This window comes from Cheilinus undulatus, linkage group 15, assembly GCF_018320785.1.
Source record: "Cheilinus undulatus linkage group 15, ASM1832078v1, whole genome shotgun sequence".
Classification (NCBI taxonomy): Eukaryota; Metazoa; Chordata; class Actinopteri; order Labriformes; family Labridae; genus Cheilinus; species Cheilinus undulatus.
Window position 1 is genome coordinate 44,701,837 of NC_054879.1, and position 17,266 is coordinate 44,719,102.

Here is a 17,266-nt window from a genome sequence, read left to right on the forward strand (position 1 = left end):
AAAAAATATGGGTTTTCTTAAGTTTTATAGGTCGCTTATGATGTAAATAATGTTGATAAAACATTTTCTGTTTTTTTTGTATAGTATAGATTAAGTAACTAAAATGAAAAAAAGCTACTCTTTGCTTAATGAAAGAGTCATTTGCCCACATTTGCCAGTATGGTCAGCTTTTATTTGTCAGGTTAGCAGTCATGTTCAATTCTGGCAGCTTTCGCCATCCATTTGCCTTCTTTTTTTTTTAAACAAACTCAAATACAGTCAGCGGAGTGTGACGGAAGCTGACTAATGGATTGAGACTAACGGCGGATATGCTGAGGTGTCGGTGACGGGGGAGTCACCTGGGAGAAAGCTCTCCGACTCCACCTTATAAGAGTGATCCAGTAAAGAGGGGGAACATGAAGCAGCTTCAGACACCAAGAGGGAAGACAAGACAACTCTGGACCCAGGTTATTACCCCCTCCTTTGAAGCTCAGCAAACCACAGGTGAGTAGTTTCCTGTATATGCCTCAGATTTAATGCTTTTAGATTGTAATAATCTCACTTTACTACTTTGCTCATCCTTTAGAAGCTACAGAAATGATGAGCGCTCACTCTCTGGCTGGACTACTGCTCCTCATCATTGTCCACAGCAGCTGGCAGGCGACCGATCAGGATACAGACCGAAACACCATGTAAGACCAACTCTTAGCTTTAACATCAGAGAGTTTCTCAAGCACAGATGCTTATTTAGACTGGTCTAATCATGAGAGTGGAGGTGTTAACTTCTTAAACATGCATGATAATGCAAATGTGCACTGAATTCTCCCCAGATTTGAAGTTTTTGAAAGGAAACCCAGACTTATCTGTTTCAAATATGGTTCTGAATGTTGCAGATTGTTCAAGAGTGTTCTTTTTTATTTATTGGCATGTGCTTGTAGTCAAAATAGCTTCATTTGTCCACCACTGAGAAGAAAGGATTTCAAAGTGGAATCATTAACTTAAGAAAAAACATGATTTATGCATCTAGTATTATTTCTTCTAATTTATTTCAATCTTGTTCATAATTCTTAAAGCAAAAAACCTGCCAGGAAAAAATATTAGGTTTTGCTTCTGGGAGGTGATGGCGTTTCTATAGGTTTAAATATTTAGTGTTATTTGATTAATTCAGTGTTTTTCAATGTGGGGGTTGGAACCCCTTTGGAGATCACGAGACACTGCAAAGGGGTCGCCACAAGCCTTCCAAAAAAAACCAAAAAAAACACCAGAAATATTTTTGAATGATTTCAAATAGCATATTTTATTAAAAGGATATACAGTGCTTAACAAATTTATTAGACCACCTGTCATTTTTGTCTCAGAGACCATCCAGCATCATGAAGTGCTTTAATACGGACTCTTTTATTTTCAGTCAGCTCTCCATGTTTTACCATTTTGAACAGGAATGAGGAATTTCAAACTGAATTCACCCAAATTTGAGCCGGCTCACTGGGCTTCTCTGAGAAGTCAGAAATTAATCAAGCATAACATTCAAGCACTAAAACTCATTTTTCTCTGCAGGAATGCAAGTAAGTAACTATAATTTGACATATTAATCAAGAAATAATAATGCGCTCTACTATTTTTTCAGTTGTTTTGTAAATCAGTACATTTGAAAATTCATGGATAACAATAATAATTATATTTTAGCATTAAAATATCATTTGTGTTCAAGGGCTTCTACATATTGGTGTATTAACCATTGCAGAAACATAAAAATGATTTTGGTAATTACCAATGCTGTTAATTTAGGGCAGCTGTGGCAGAAACCTTACTTTGGTTAGGGTTAGGGTGGTCTAATACATTTGTTAAGCACTGTATGCACAAAAAGTTTAATGTAAACCTAAAGCATGGTCATTTGATGTGATCTATTCTGAAATCTAAATACTATTTTAAAAATCCTTAAAGTGCAAGTCAGCACATGACTACCCTTGAACTTGCATGGCTATACTCGACCATGCTTAAAGCACCACCTATGCTTCAGATACAGTGGGGGTCTCTGGACTCCTGCACTGGTATTTTGTGGATCGCAGGTTGAAAAATTTGAGAACCTCTGGATTAATTTGTCTTTTTTCCTGAAGAAATAAGGGGAGGACTGGCTGCTCAATGTGGTCAAAGTAGGTGCAACAATGTCAGAGATTTCATGGTGTTCTTGGAGAAAATTTGGCACACAAAAAGCAAGCATTCAAAGCATAATAATACAAAAATAAGGATGGAAATAATCACATGGCTTAATGTAATGACTAAATTGATTAAAGCTTTCAAAAGCTGGATGATTTAGCTATTTTTAGAGGCTTTTTAATTATTTCCTTCCCTGTTACTACGTTTTTTAAACTTGGGGTACCTGTCTTTTTATATGTTGTCATTTTCAGTTTTCTTGCTTTCAGTTTAAGTATTCTATAATAATAATAATTTCAAGACATGTTAAATGAGGGGAACATGTGAGATAGTGTTAATTTTGGCGGCTATATTGAATTTTAGTCTTAGTTTTAGTCTTTGAATAAAATGCATTTTAGTTTTAGTCACATTTTAGTCACTTCTATCCTTTTTAGTTTTAGTCTAGTTCTAGTCAACAAAAACTCAAAAACATTTTAGTCTGGTTTTAGTCCATAAAAAGTCCTCACATTTTAGTCTTTACTTTTAGTCCAAGCATTTGTTATCTTGCCTAAGTCTGGTACCAAATCGTGACCAAACCAGGGATCCCTGCTTTCTACAGCTGGGAGGCAGAAGAGATACAGCTGCATTGCATTTTGACAGTTTTAACCACAGTGGAGAAATATCATGGATTTTGAATGCCAGATGAAACTACACTACATTTAAGTTTAGTTTTAGTCATCTTGATGAAAACTAAACTTAGTTTTTGTCCATTTTAATCATCACAGATCTATTTTTGTTAGTCTTAGTCTAGTTTTGTCATGGGAAAAAAAAGCTGTCGATGAACATTTTTAGTCAAAGTTTTAGTCGACGAAATGAACACTGATTTGAGATAAGATTTCTTAGCTTGCATCCTAAATATCTTCATCCTTTTTAGGCTTTTGTCTGAAAACTCTGAGCTGAACGAACCCATCGAACTCCCAAACATGAAGAGACATTCAGAGGGAACTTTTTCCAATGACTACAGCAAATACCTGGAGACAAGAAGAGCACAAGACTTCGTCCAGTGGCTTAAGAACTCAAAAAGGAACGGGTAAGTCTGCCTTAGTTATCGCTGACTCAGCTTGGTGTCATACAGAACATAAATCAAGTCTACTTTAGTCATCTTAAGAGTCTAGAATCAAGAAAGGAATCTGTTTTTTTGTTGTAACATGGTTATCTGAATGTGTTTCTCTCTACAGTCTAATTAGACGCCATGCTGATGGCACCTACACCAGTGACGTGAGCTCCTACCTGCAGGACAAGGCAGCCAAGGAGTTTGTGACCTGGCTGAAGACTGGCCGAGGCAGGAGAGACTAAACTCAACTAGAGTTCCCTAAAAAATAATAAACCTCAACAATTCACCCCCACTCTGTGCTGTTATATTTTATAATCTGTGTGAATAACACCTCTCATAAGAAAATCTGTTGGCCTGTTAAGGGATTTTTTTAAATTTGAAAAATGTCTCTCTGCATCTGAAATGGGTTTTACTTTTTTTTTTTTTTTTTTTTTTTTTTTAGCAAGGATTTTGTTCAGTTTAAGATTTTGTCCTTTGGCCTAAATAGCTGGGTTAGGGTTAGGTTGCATAAATTTTACAAATATATATGCATTCTGATGTATTTTTAAAACCACAATTTCCCAATTTATGAGCAATTTTTTACTATGGCTTAATTAAATTTACTTGCATTATTTTGTAGTGCTGGACCATTTTTGGACATTTTTAAGAGAGGGCTCCCCAGAATTGTATTTTACTCTATTTGATACAAATTTTATTTGGTTGACCGATTCATTCAGTCACTTTGGATACAATAATGACACTAATTATTAAGAAAAACTAGATCAAAATTGCAATTTCAGCTGAAATTGTGTAGGGATGCTGAGAGCTGAATTGTGGAAGAACTGCTGAAAATAGCCAAAAGCACCAAAATAGCTGAAAATAGCATAAAATAGCATAAAATGGCGTAAAAGTAGCTAAAAATGGCATTCAATGGCTCAAAAAAGGATAAAAATAGATTAAAGTAGCCTAAAAAAGCTGAAAATAGATGAAAGTAGCTTAAAAATAGCCGAAAATAGCCCCAAAATAGCCGATTTTGGCCTAAAAGTAGCTGAAAATTAAATTTAAATGACTGAAAAGCATAGAAATAGATGAAAATAGCATGAAAATAGCCATATTTTTTAAAAAAAAATTCTAAAAGTTAGAAATGAGAAAAGTCCTAGCAGTGGAATGATGAAGAAACTGAGTTTTTAAAGTTCAAACAGTGTCAGTACGACAAAGTATGAAGGAGGAGATAGCCAGCACGGAAGAAGAATAAACAAAATGGCCGACGCGAATATCAATAGTGTGGAAGCTCTGCATCCACACTAATTAAATAAAAACACACTTTTCATTGGAGCATATGGAAGCTCATTTCCGCCACTTAAAAAAGAGAAATGTGGAAGTAAGGAAATTTAAAAAAGAAATCCAAAGTCATAATTATAAGACTAAAATTTACAAAAAAATAATTATTAAAAGATACAAAGTCAAAATTAGGAGATAAAAAGTCATTTAGTCAATTATAACTTTTTATGTCATAATTTTGAGTTTTTAATTCATAATCTTGACTTTGTATCTCGTTATTACTTTTTCTTCTAATTATGACTTTTAATCTCATAATCATGACTTTTTATCTTATGACCTTTTATTTCATACTGATGACTTAGTTTTTTTTTTTTTTTCAAGAATTGCTGTAGTTTCACTTTTTTTTTTTTTTTTTTTTTTTTACCTAAATGGGCTTCCATACAGGCATCTAAAGGTCCCTCCCTACCGTTGGCCTGGGGAATCAGTACCCTTTTCCCCCCGTTCTACGCTCATGTCAGTCAGACGAGGATTAACCACATAGGTGCATCTAACTTCAGAAAAAACTTGAAAAATCAAAGTCTTTAAGAACAGAAACTGATAAAATAGGCTGTTTTAAAGCTTAAAAAAGGTTTAAAAAGGCAATCATTTTACAAAGCTGAGTGTAAATTGAAAATGTAAGCTGATATAAACCTTCATTCAGTTTAATTTTTTTCCCAATTACACTGTACACCACTGTTTTTTGTAACACTCTTCTGTTCATGCAGGCAGCAAAAATCAATAAACACTTCTGTCTCCAGGGGGCTTTGTGTGTTGGGGTTTTAACCAGGTAACGAGATGATTTGTGTCACCTGTCAGCAGTTCACTGGAGAGGGATTTCCTAGCGCCGCTCAGGGATGGCTATGCTAAATCAAAGAGAAGGAAATCATGTCAATCAACATGGACTCGTTGGGAACAATGGCTGGGTCGACACTCCAGGGTTCTCACCGGCACTGAGACAAAACAGTAATTCACATGAGCCAGAAATCTGACATGCTGTGGGACGTGGGGCCTCTCTGAGCTGTCATCTGGAGAACGTCAGAACCATCTGTTGATTACAGAAACCTCTGGTCACTCTGGTTGGCAGCTGGGCTTTTATCCTAAGAAGACTGAGTTATGCTTTTACCCTCGTGTCTTCAGACCATCTGATCAGTGATTAGTACCTAAAATATCCTGTTAAACCATAGAAATTATAAGAAAATGCCATTTTTAAGTCGATTTAAGTATTGACCTGCTTGGATGTTTAGGCCTTTTATTGATTTTTTAAATCAGGGGTTTTCAAAGTGTGTAAGAGTGAACCTCCCCAGAAGAACTGATCCATTCGGTGGACCCCCGCCCACAAAAAGGATTCAAATTTTTAAAAAATTAAATAAAAACATTTCAAACATTTATTTTTAATCTTTAAACATTTTTAACATTAATATATTTTGGATATTTTGGTTTGCAAATGTCCTTAAACATCTGCCTTTCCCTCTTATTCTGTTAGAATGCCATTAAAAAAACATCCCTTTTTCATATTTTTTTGCCATTTTACAACTTCTTTTCCCCATTTTTTCCACTTTCATCCCATTTTTGCCCCTTTAACCTACCTTTCATCATTAACTATCCCTTTTTTTCCATTTTTTTCCAGACGTCTTTTTGCCACTTTTTCCCAAGTTTTGCCACTTTTATCCCATTTTTTGCCACTTTTTGTCCATTTAAGTGACCTTTTGTCATCAAAATACCACTTTTTTCCTTTTTCCCCAATTTTTGCCTCTTCTTTTTGCAATTTTTGCCCTTTTTCACAATTTTTATGCCACTTTTTATCCATTTAAACTAGCCTTTGCCATTACATACCACTTGTTTCCTCTTTTTTTGCCCATTTTTGCCACTCTTGACTGCTTTTTACCCATTTAAGTCACTTTCCACTCATTTTTTTGTCACCTCTTACAAATTGTCACTACTTTCTGACCATTTTTTCACTTTTCACCCCTTTTTTGCTGCTTTTTGATTTCTTTTAGTGTTTTTTTTTACGACCTTGTTAATGCCAAGGTGAAAACAGATTTCTACAAAGTAGTGTCAATTAAACAAAAATATATAAGAGGTGATGGCATAAATATTCACCCACTGTAAAGCGAATGATCTAATTCAACAGTGTCAGCCAATTGGTCATAGTAATCTCAAAATTCTACCACAGGAGTGTAACAAATGTTTCTCAGGTGATTGTAGTATAAAGACACTTGTGTCTGGAAGGTCCAGTCACTGGTTAATCAGCATTCCTGGTTACCATTACACCATGAAGACAAAAGAACACTCCAAGCAACTCAGAGAAAAGGTTATTGAAAAGTGTAAGTTAGGGGATGGAGACAAAAAAAATCCAAAGCACTGAACATCCCCCAGAGTTCAGTTAAATCTATCAACAAGACATGGAAGACATACAGGTGCACCTCAAAAAATTAGAATATCATGAAAAAGTTCAATATTTTTGTCACTCTTTTCTTAAAGTGAAACCCATATAATATATAGACTTGTTACACAGAGTGAAATATTTCAAGCCTTTATTTCTTGAAATGTTGATGATTTGGCTTACAGATAAGAAAAAACAAAATTCAGTGTCTCAAAAAATTTGAATATTTCATAAGATCATTTAAAAAAGGATATTTTAAACAGAAATGTCAGGCTTCTGAAAAGCATGTTTATTTCTATCCACTCAGTACTTGGTTGGGCCTCCTTTTGCATGAATTACTGCATCAATGCGGCGTGGCATGGAGGCGATCAGCCTGTGGCACTGCTCAGGTGTAATGGAAGCCCAGGTTGCTTTGATAGCGGCCTTCAGGTCATCTGCATTGTTGGGTCTGGTGTCTCTTCCTCTTGACAATCCTCCATAGATTCTCTATGGGGTTCAGGTCAGAATCAAGCACAGTAACACCATGGTCATTGAAGCAGCTTTTGGTACCTTTGGCAGTGTGGGCAGGTGCCAAGTCCTGCTGGAAAATGAAATCAGCATCTCCATAAAGCTTGTGAGCAGAAGGAAGCATGAAGGTCTCTAAAATGTCCTGGTGGATGGCTGCGTTGACTGTGGACTTCAGAAAACACAGTGGACCGACACCAGCAGATGCCATGGCGGCCCAGATCACCACTGACTGTGGAAACTTCACACTGGACTTCAAGCAACGTGGATTCTGGTCCTCTCCACTCTTCCTCCAGACTCTGGGACCTTGAGATTTTTGCTTGAACTCAGTTTTACCTTGGGCAGAAAACGTGTGCAAATCACTGAACAGAGTAGCCTTTATCAGCTGTGATCTGGTTCAGCACTCATGGAATGATTTTGTTTAATCAGAAGCATCAGTGGCTTTATGGTTAAATATATTTAGCCTACACGCTAACAACCATACTCTTTTATAAACAACTTTATTTACAAGCTGTCAAATACATCACACTATCAGAGCTGAGATCTGGGTGGCTATCAACCAATCTAATATTATAATAACGGCAAATACGGCGCGACGCCGACGGGAAAATGACGTCATGATGCTGAGTGTAACTGTACTGGTTTTGAACTCGTCGAGGCCACAGAGGATGAGCAGTTGTTTTCTGGAGTAGTTTCAAAAGAAAAATCGGACCATTAGGACATTTTTTTGACAGACAGACGGTGTTTTGCCACACATGAAGGCGAACAAGGAGAAAAGGGAAAGGAAAGACTTCCTTTCCGAGCTGCGCCAATGCTGTAAGTTAGCGGCATTAGAGATAAGCTACCGTTACCTGGATATCTCTGGCTAGCATTAGCAGTAGCTAACAGGTGTATGCTATCTCACTGCAGTTAGGGGTCGATGTGTCACTAAGTAGGAATTGTAAGTGTGGGGGTTTTGATATGAACAGAAAAAGCTGCTGGTTATTATTATTACCGGTTGTATTTCTTCACAGTCCTTGCGTTGGTCCCTTCATCCTAAATTGACGCAGCAGTTCACGCATGCGTCATTGAGTGGTTTCGTGTCTGCTGTTTGAATTGTGTGGCTTTGAAACAACAACACGTCAACAAGAGAGCTCTTAGAAATTTAATACGTAAAATGAACATGGACAAGATATGCATGGTAAAATTTGTTCTTTAGAAATAAACACACTCAGGCTTTTTAGAACGACACTGCAAATGGCATTATGGGTAACATGCCCCCATGATTAAGCTTACTAATTTATAATTCACAAAACGTAAACATCTAAACAACTACTGGCATTCTTTACAAGTCCATTTTATAGTATGAGAAACACTCTGACATCTGGAGACAACATTCTTAGTTTCTGTATTCTGTAACATATATTGTCATTTCTTAAAATAAATAGCTTTCTTATACAGAGAGTATTAACACATTGGCTAAAAGTGCATTTTGTTCATAAATATATTGCCATTTGTCAGTTTTAAAGCCCCTTTACCATCAGTCACATTCATTATTCGGGATCAAAGTGGTCCCATCTCATAAATAAATATCACAAAATCGTGTTTTTACAGACTTTTTATATTGTTTGAATTATGATATGTGGATATATGGCTTTATGTACTGCAAAAAGTGATCTTAGGCTTTTCTTAATACTTAATCGTCAAAATGCATTTCACATTAATGTCTATACATAAATTAAAGAATAAAGAGGAAGCTATGAATAAATAGGTACAAATCCAGGGTCATGGTGTTCAGGTATTTCAGAATACAAAGAATATAACAAAATAAATATAAAGAAATCTGAAAACAAAAACTTGAAAACAGCATGTCAGCAGGGGCAACCTTACATTGGGTGGGATCATCGATTCAGAAAAAGACAGAATATTATGACACATCTGATAATACAGTTATTCACTAACCCAAAGAAGTTTACAATAATGAAGCTGAAGGATTGGTAAATTGCAGCACACTATAAACAATTGTTTATGACCACACAGAAGGGACAGTGACAAGACAGACAACACTGTCCTCAGTACTCTTCCTTCGGCATTTTTCATCTTGCACACCTTGGTTGTGAGCTGCTGGCGCAAAGAAAGGACAAACAGACATTTTGTTCATTTTTGTGCAAACACGTAGTGTTCTAAGAAGGCTTCTTTGTTGCACATTTAGAGGGAGAATGCATTTTTACTAGACTTAAAGTAGTAATGTCTAACTATAAAAGTACCTAGCAACATAAAAAATACACTTAAAGAAATACATAATAAAACTAAGCTGTGCTTTTAGTATTGAAATAAATCGGAATGCACACAGATACATTGGTGTAACATTGATATTAGCATTGGCCCTTTTTTACAAACGTGATATGAACAGATATAGGTTATCAATATTTTTTTGTTGAGTCAAATCAGTTTTATGTTGGCATGTGGTGTATCTAGCTGCTGAATCACAAAAGAAATATTTGACAGGGCAGAAGAAGTGACCAGTTAGACAAACTCAGATCTGTTTTCATGGTCAAAAGTGAACAAAAAAATACATACAAGGATTCTTAGGAAAGAAAGAAGTAATTAAAAAAATAATTATGTTATGCTACTTATCAGTAGTATTACTAGCCCTTATTTTCATAACCAGAACATCTCTTAAATCAAATTATAATGCTAGATTTCCAGTATTGGTGGTTTATGTTGTATGTAACCTGACATGCCAGGTAGACTGTTTGATATATCCATTGCATGGATATTTCACATTCATCTGGGAAAGCTTGCTATCAAGGCTTGGGAAGGGCAAGACTTTTTAAAAATATTCTCAGAAGGTGATCAATGGCCATTCAGAGCAACAAAACGTGACATAGTAGCCCGCATATGCAGCTCTGCAACAAAAACCTAACGGTAAACACTACCATAGGAGCTGTGGTTATGATGTGGATTAAATGCTGCGGCTGGTTGGGAGAAGCTAAACTACAACGAAACAACTAAACCCCACTCCTCAAATGACGCTGTTTGGTCTGAAGAGCATCTTGTTTGTTACAAACATTGCAGACAAAAGCTTTGCAAGATGGATTTACCTGTTGACAGACATGGAGTCTGGCCAATCCATCGGCATTGCAAGGTTAAATAATATGCATAATACATGCATGATGATGGTAAAAATGGTTTATTTGGGCCTGTAGCTAAGTTTCCTCTGTTTAATTTGATGTGTAACATGACTATTTTTGTGCAAAAATAGAGTGCACAGAGCAAGTTTGTTTGGATCAAGGCTAAGGCTTAAGAGGTTAAAGAATGAGGATAAATGAAGAAAAAGACCTCAACTGTCATCGGTCTGTTGGTTCAGCCTAAAACTCCTCTGATTTATTAGTATATAGACAAAATTTACAGTAGATATATGCTGAAATACACAAGCAAAATATTGGGTGAAAATGTTGGCAGAAATTTTGATATCTGACAATACTGATATTTGCCTTTGAGGCTAATATTAAGAGATGGCAAGTTAAAGGAATAGTGCTTTTTTATTTTAGATAAGCTTACTGAATTGGAGAAGGATTTACAACATGCATGTTTATAAGCGTAGGTTAAATGCAGCTGCTGATAGGCTTAGCTTAGCTTTGCACTCACACTGGGAATAGGTGGGAACAGACTATTGTGATTTTTTCTGTAAGTTTAAGCAGTCAGAGGTTTAGTTGAAATACACTGCTTCTCTTACTTGTTATATGAATCTTCTTTAAAGGTTAAAATTCCTGCAAAAATTTAATTTCTTATGAAAGTAATATGAGGAATTTGGTTGTTAGGTCATCGATTCAGAAACTCTTACCATAAAGTTTTGAGATCTCCTTTTCTTCTCAGATGTCTCAGCTGTTGGCATTCCATGTATTTCCAAACGAACCTTTGGACATTTCATCAGTGATGTTGATGACGGGTATTCCTCTGTGGATAAAGAAGGCAGGGTAAGCCTTAATCTTTACTCTTTTTCATAACAAACATGCACGGATCAAAGTTTCATGTGAGTAAATGATAACTCACTTGTACCCTTCTAATGGCACTTGCACAACTGCTTCGTCCTCAGCTAGTATACTCTGTTCCTCTTCCTGAAAGAACATTCAAGTTTAGTCACAGTTCCACTCTAAAAGTTTAAATAAAGACAACATCTTATGAAAAAGTCCAACAGCACCTCTTCAGCATCCTCAAGCTTTTTCTTCTTGCTCTCTGGCATGAGGTCGTCCAGCCAGCTTAACTCTCTCTTGGTGAAGAAACAGTCCATCAGCTTCCTGATAAACACCAGAGCCAACACCTGCAAACAAAATCAAACAATATGTGTCCAAAAATATCATCAGCCAATAAAGGACTGTGCTGTGTGGCAGGATAGATTTAAATTAATCAGCAATAGCACAATACTGAAGGACAAATCAGTTTAGACAGGCTGTTTACCATCATAGGGAATACAATAGCAGCTCTGGATGTCTTGATGACCCAGAGCAGGATCAAACAGCTGAGCTGAATGATGGTGAAAAGGTGCACCTTCCTCAGAGGAACATGACGCAGATAGATAAAGTCTGGCTGGTGCTTAGCTGGCATCCCAAACAGCGTCAGACGGTCAAAGAACTGGAGAAGACACAGGTCAACAATTTTGAAACGTGCAATGACCAGTTTCTTGCCACATGGGGGCAGCAGAGAAAAATTGTGAACATTTTAAAGACTGGATCATTGGTGAGGGAGATGCTGTATGTTCATGCAGTACAGCAGGTAGAAAACATGTTATAAACACATCCTTTAGCAGCTGCATGCTCCAATTTGCAGTTCCTCACTGAGTCTGCCAGCTTTTTTGAAGCTTTACAGAATTTTTGAAGGGCGTTTATACCCATAAAACAACTATGGCACAAGAGTGTTCAGAATATGCCAGAAAAATAATGCCAACAAATTGTTAAAAACAAAAGAACTGCTCTTTCAATGTGAGACCAAAGGCCTTTATAGCTGGTGTTGGCAACAAAAAAGAGACACACAAAAAGCTTTATAACTCCAAATCTACTTTCAAGCCTAAAACACTTTGAAACAGACAACATTTTGATTGGCTTGTTGAAAAAATCTAACATCTATAAAGCTAAACAGCCCTCTGTGTCTGTTTATTGTGTATCAACAACTGGCTGGATCTCCTGAAAGGCGTAAAAAGTCTAACGGAATAACTTACGACCTGAGCATCGTGGTTTTTTTTTTTTTGTAAGTTTTTCTTTATTTAAGTTTATTCTTAAAACCCATTAATAGCCAGATCTTCAAAGTGAAGAAATAAGTAAACATGGCAACTAAATAATAGTCAGGTGTTCTGTAAATGCTGAGAACACACTAGAGGCCAATTAACACTTTTTAACTGGGCAGCCAGACAATATGGAGGCGAGCCCCTATCATGGCTTGGTGAGAATTAGCTGTCTACACAGATTATCCAGTAGGAGCATCTACAAATTAAACCCTATCAACACTGAAGAGCTGTCCGTCTACTCTTAGCTATGTGGGTTTAAAGTTTCATCTTTGTGACCAGATTTGAGACTGACAACTCAGTTTTAGCCCGGCCACATACAAGACAATTTTTAAGTCTCAAACGGTTTTAAAAACGTGGGAGACCGAAGACATAAAGACAATTTTAAACGATTTTTTATCTTAAAATCTTCTGAGTGCACACACGACACGACTCAGCCTGACCATCAGATCACTGGAGCCCACACACCTGGCCACCTGCCAGAAACCTCACAGGGACGATTCCCCAAACACGGGATTTCACTGAATCTCGTGTGACTTTACAATAAAAATAAACTTTGACTATTGATATGCTCCGCTTGCTGTCCCTACACTGCAGGTACAGCAAAAATCCTAAAACAAGGAAAAGAATATGGATGAAATCCTGGAATGAGGGGAAAGTTGTGTGTATTTTTGTGGGTGGTGAAGGTGCGTAACACCTGGCTGGTGGCGCTACCCAGTCTGCTCACTCTCAACCTAGAATCATAAATATCAAATGTGTTTTATATTAACGATTCTGGGTCATCGTCGTCGGAAGTACATCTGGACTTAAACTGGGCTTAAAATCCTGTAGTGGGTGGCCAGCCTTAGAAGCTGTTGTGTCGGACATATTCAGTGTTAAACTACGGTGGCACTGATTCTGTTGTTTTCATGTAGTGATACACAATTACCACACAACCATTTTCACATACCATGAGCACAGTTCACTTAAGAGATTTTTACCTGAATGCCTCTCAGAGAAGATGCTCCCATGTAAAGGAAAACTCCATACAACACTGGCATAGGAATAAACTGGAAAAAATAAAGTTATGTCATATCAATTTAGTGTCTGTTTGTTGAGGTCAGGAATGTAGCATGTGAAGACTAATACCCAAGAAAATATATTTAAAAAAACAGGCTATGCTTGTGGGAAATGATAAATAGATTAAATAATATTCAATATAACAATAATGGTACAAAGTGCAGTTAAAAAATACAAGGGTGCATAAAAGCAAAAATTACAGTTTTTATGTCTATTTTCTGTTCCTCACATTTTACAAAAATCCTGTGCTTGCAATGTGCTTCCTTTGAACCCAAATAAACCCCCAATTTTTTCATTGCTTTTTTGGTTTAAGAGTCCCATAATACCAACTTTTCTCAGATCACAGTCTGTCCGAAGGGTGATTCTTCTGTTTAATACAAAACTTAATCAGCCATTAGGTGTACTAGATGTCAAAAGAAATGACACAACAGATGAACATCAGCTAGTGGCATTGATTCACCATTTTTGCAAGTAGGCCAATGCCTGTTAAAAGGGCTGATATCTGCAGAAACCAATGTTGAATTGATGTATTGGTGCATTCCTAATCAAAATTATGTGAAAGCACGGCCATTGTCCTGAAACTTTTATCAAATGCATTGCAAATTGCATTCATGCTGAATTCCTCTTTTTACTTAAATCTGAAAATATGTTTAAATTTCTGCAAGTGGTTTATTGCAGATGCTCACATTGAACTAACATTGAAATTGACAGAACACAGACAGAACAAATAAAGATGAGTTAATCCTAGAAGGCCTCTTTAAAATGGGTGAATATACCCTATTTTCGGCCGATTTGTTCATTATGACAGATTTTCTATTCGAGCTGGAGTATTGCTGCAAGAGGCTTTTTTTGTACATCTTTTATAGCAGTGTCTACACACCAAACTTCATAGTTCTAGGAAAAAGTCTGTGTTACTTTTGGCAGCTATTTTTAATTTTAGTTTTATTTTTAGTCTTTAAATGAAATGCATTTTAGTCATTTCTATCCTTTTTAGTTTTAGTCTAGTTTTAGTCAACGAAAACTCAAATCATTTTAGACTAGTTCTATTCCATAAAAAGTCCTCACATTTTAGTCTTTACTTTTAGACCAAGCATTTATTCTCTTGCCTAAACCTGGCACCAAATCATGGTAATGTGTTCTTTGCACTCTGTCAAACCTGGAGTCCCTGCTTCCTACAGCTGAGAGGCAGAATAGCTATAGATGCATTTTGACAGATTAAACCCCACAGTGGAGAAATATCACAGATTCTGAATGTCCAACAAAAACTAAATTACATTTCAGTCTAGTTTTACTCATCTGGATAAAAACTAAACTTGCTTTTTGTCAGTTTTAGTCATCACAGATCTATTTTTGTTAGTTTTAGTCTAGTTTTTGTCATGGAAAAAAGGCTGTTGACGAATAGTTTTAGGCATAGTTTTAGTCGACAAAATGAACACAGGAAAAAGTTAAAATGGGGCTTTAACTTTGAAAACGGGTGGAAGGTACTATTGAGGCAATCTGGAACACTTATAATTAAAACCTTGCCATTTTTGCAAGACTTGATGCACCTGCAAACTTTCACGACTTTTTGAGCATGTTGCCCTCAAACGTCCAACAAAAGATGGAGAAGACAAAACTTTTATGAAACTATAATCGGGTTTTCCAACCAATTTGGTGATCTGTCCTTTATAAAAGCTATTAAATACAGGGCACAGGAAGAGCCAGGTCATATATGACCACATGTGTGGCAGTAATATTTCAGGAGACTCTGTGTGAAGTTTATTAGTAAATAGCTGTAGCTTCAGAAAGAGACACTGATAAATTGAGAGAATATTACCCGGGGTAAACAGCAATCAAATTACTGAAAGATATAGTCTGACCTTCAGCACAGATGTCATGAAGACAGAGCAGCCCATCAGAGTGAAGATCATAAGCCCAGTGAAGCGTTGCTCTCTAATTCCAAGGAACTTTGGCTGCTCCCCAGGAGCTGAACACTCTGATTCAAGCTTCAGGCTGTTGACATGGGAGATGGACAGGACGGTGGCTGCTACGAACCAGGGCAAACCCATCAGGGAACACACCCCGAGCATCAGCCCCACCATGAACAGATCCAGGTGGTACCCACAACCTTTCTGAAGGGGGGGGGAAAGCACCGTATACAACACAAAATTGAGTACACAAGCTGTCTTGGTAGTATATCACTCAACAAGGGATTGAGTCTAAGAGCACCTTAAGTTTGTGTTCCTTCCTGTTGATGATGACAGCTGTGATCTGCTGGTCCATGAAGATGAGGATGGTGCAAAGTAGAGCTGGGACAACAGTAACAATTGTCGTCCACCAGGGGTTGGGCCCAACTGGGTTGATGAACCAACCTCGATCATCTCTGGTTGGCTGATAGAACAACAGAGTTTAACAAGTAGTCCTTACATAATGAACATGTTACTGAAGTTGTGTTGATAAAATTTTTTAATGTATATTTTTTCTCACCTTAAACACACTAGGAACCTGGAGTTTTGGAGACGGGACCCCTAAGGCATAGTCGATTAAGACCATGGTGAGAATGGTGATGAAAACAGCAAAGTCACTGATGATGGACCTCACCTGATGGAGTGGAAACATGTAAAATACTTTCAATGTGGATTACCTGTTTAATTTAACCCCCCATTTAAACAGAAAAAGCTCTGGAGTGAACAGGATAAAAGACTAGTCATGTTAATGTTTATTTAGAATGTGATGCAGTACTTATACTTTGCCACTAGAGTGCAGCACTGCATTATAGCTCATGACCAAAGGCAAGTCTTGCATCTGTTGTGGCTTTGTTTTTATGCTTGGGTCATAATGCACTCTGATTTCATACACACTAAAACAAGAGGGTAAACCAGGCACTCCAAGCATGAAAAATGTAAAAATTAGGAAGGGAATACTTTAAAGGCTTTAATTATGTTAAATAATGTTAAACGCAAACATATTTGGACAACTGAGGTCTTCATCAGGCCTTGCAAAAAACATGTGCAAGCCCTGTATTAGACTTTGACCACTCTGAGCAACCAGCCATGCTCTTTTATTCTGCATCAGTATTGATTATAATGCATATTGTTGAATACCTTCGTGGGAAAGTAGTTGCTGAACTTGAACTCCTTGAGAAAAGAGGACATGAAGACAGTGGAAAAGAAAAGAACGACACACCAGAAGAGGACATCCGGAATGTATGGTCCACGTGGGCCGCAGGCACTGCCTACAAACTCCCCTCGCTTTTCAATGCAGTCCTACAAACAAGAAGAGGGCAGAGTTATTGCAAGGCATCACGCCATGAGGAGTACAAGAGGGGTCAGCAGGCTCAAGGTTTCATATTAAAGGGTTTATAAAAACAACAAAAAAAAGAACTTGAGTACAACAAAATGTGCTTTTATGGTGATTTGCAGTGAGTAATCCAATATAATCCTGCCTACATGCCCTTAATCTCTTATGTTCAGTTTCCACAATCTGGGAGAGCATGCCACTTTAAGGTGGAAATCCAAATATATTCTTTTCAGTGTCCCATTGTCTTACTCAAAGA

General features: G+C 37.0%; 2 protein-coding genes and 1 long non-coding RNA gene across 3 annotated transcripts in view; 2 read left to right on the forward strand and 1 right to left on the reverse strand.

Annotated features, from left to right (window-relative positions):
• The first annotated feature begins 264 nt into the window (after positions 1-264).
• Positions 265-3,543, forward strand: gcgb (glucagon b). The gene is made up of 4 exons (XM_041807621.1): positions 265-483; positions 566-671; positions 3,047-3,202; positions 3,351-3,543. The coding sequence occupies exons 1-4, from the start codon at positions 396-398 to the stop codon at positions 3,466-3,468; spliced, it is 468 nt and encodes a 155-aa protein (XP_041663555.1). The 5' UTR covers positions 265-395; the 3' UTR covers positions 3,469-3,543.
• Positions 3,544-8,058: 4,515 nt separating this feature from the next.
• Positions 8,059-16,294, forward strand: LOC121522523. Its single transcript, XR_005992988.1, has 3 exons — positions 8,059-8,228; positions 11,271-11,371; positions 16,212-16,294. It is a non-coding gene; the product is annotated as an uncharacterized LOC121522523 (long non-coding RNA).
• The window catches only part of slc4a10b (solute carrier family 4 member 10b), a 39,792-nt gene continuing 31,083 nt past the window's right edge, over positions 8,558-17,266 (reverse strand). The window contains exons 17-26 of the mRNA XM_041807038.1: positions 16,815-16,976; positions 16,198-16,311; positions 15,940-16,101; positions 15,591-15,842; positions 13,653-13,721; positions 11,853-12,026; positions 11,596-11,715; positions 11,448-11,512; positions 11,239-11,351; positions 8,558-9,512 (exon numbers count right to left, since the gene is read on the reverse strand). Of these exons, the coding sequence (XP_041662972.1) occupies positions 11,276-11,351; positions 11,448-11,512; positions 11,596-11,715; positions 11,853-12,026; positions 13,653-13,721; positions 15,591-15,842; positions 15,940-16,101; positions 16,198-16,311; positions 16,815-16,976 (1,194 nt within the window). The 3' untranslated portion in view covers positions 8,558-9,512; positions 11,239-11,275. The remainder of the gene's footprint in view (positions 9,513-11,238; positions 11,352-11,447; positions 11,513-11,595; positions 11,716-11,852; positions 12,027-13,652; positions 13,722-15,590; positions 15,843-15,939; positions 16,102-16,197; positions 16,312-16,814; positions 16,977-17,266) is intronic.

Excerpts from the sequence above, each read along its gene's own strand:
- gcgb (XM_041807621.1), top strand. The coding sequence starts at position 396 with ATGAAGCAGCTTCAGACACCAAGAGGGAAGACAAGACAACTCTGGACC. Across the intron at positions 484-565 it reads TGAAGCTCAGCAAACCACAG|AAGCTACAGAAATGATGAGC; the intron begins GTGAGTAGTTTC and ends CTCATCCTTTAG. Across the intron at positions 3,203-3,350 it reads AAGAACTCAAAAAGGAACGG|TCTAATTAGACGCCATGCTG; the intron begins GTAAGTCTGCCT and ends TTCTCTCTACAG.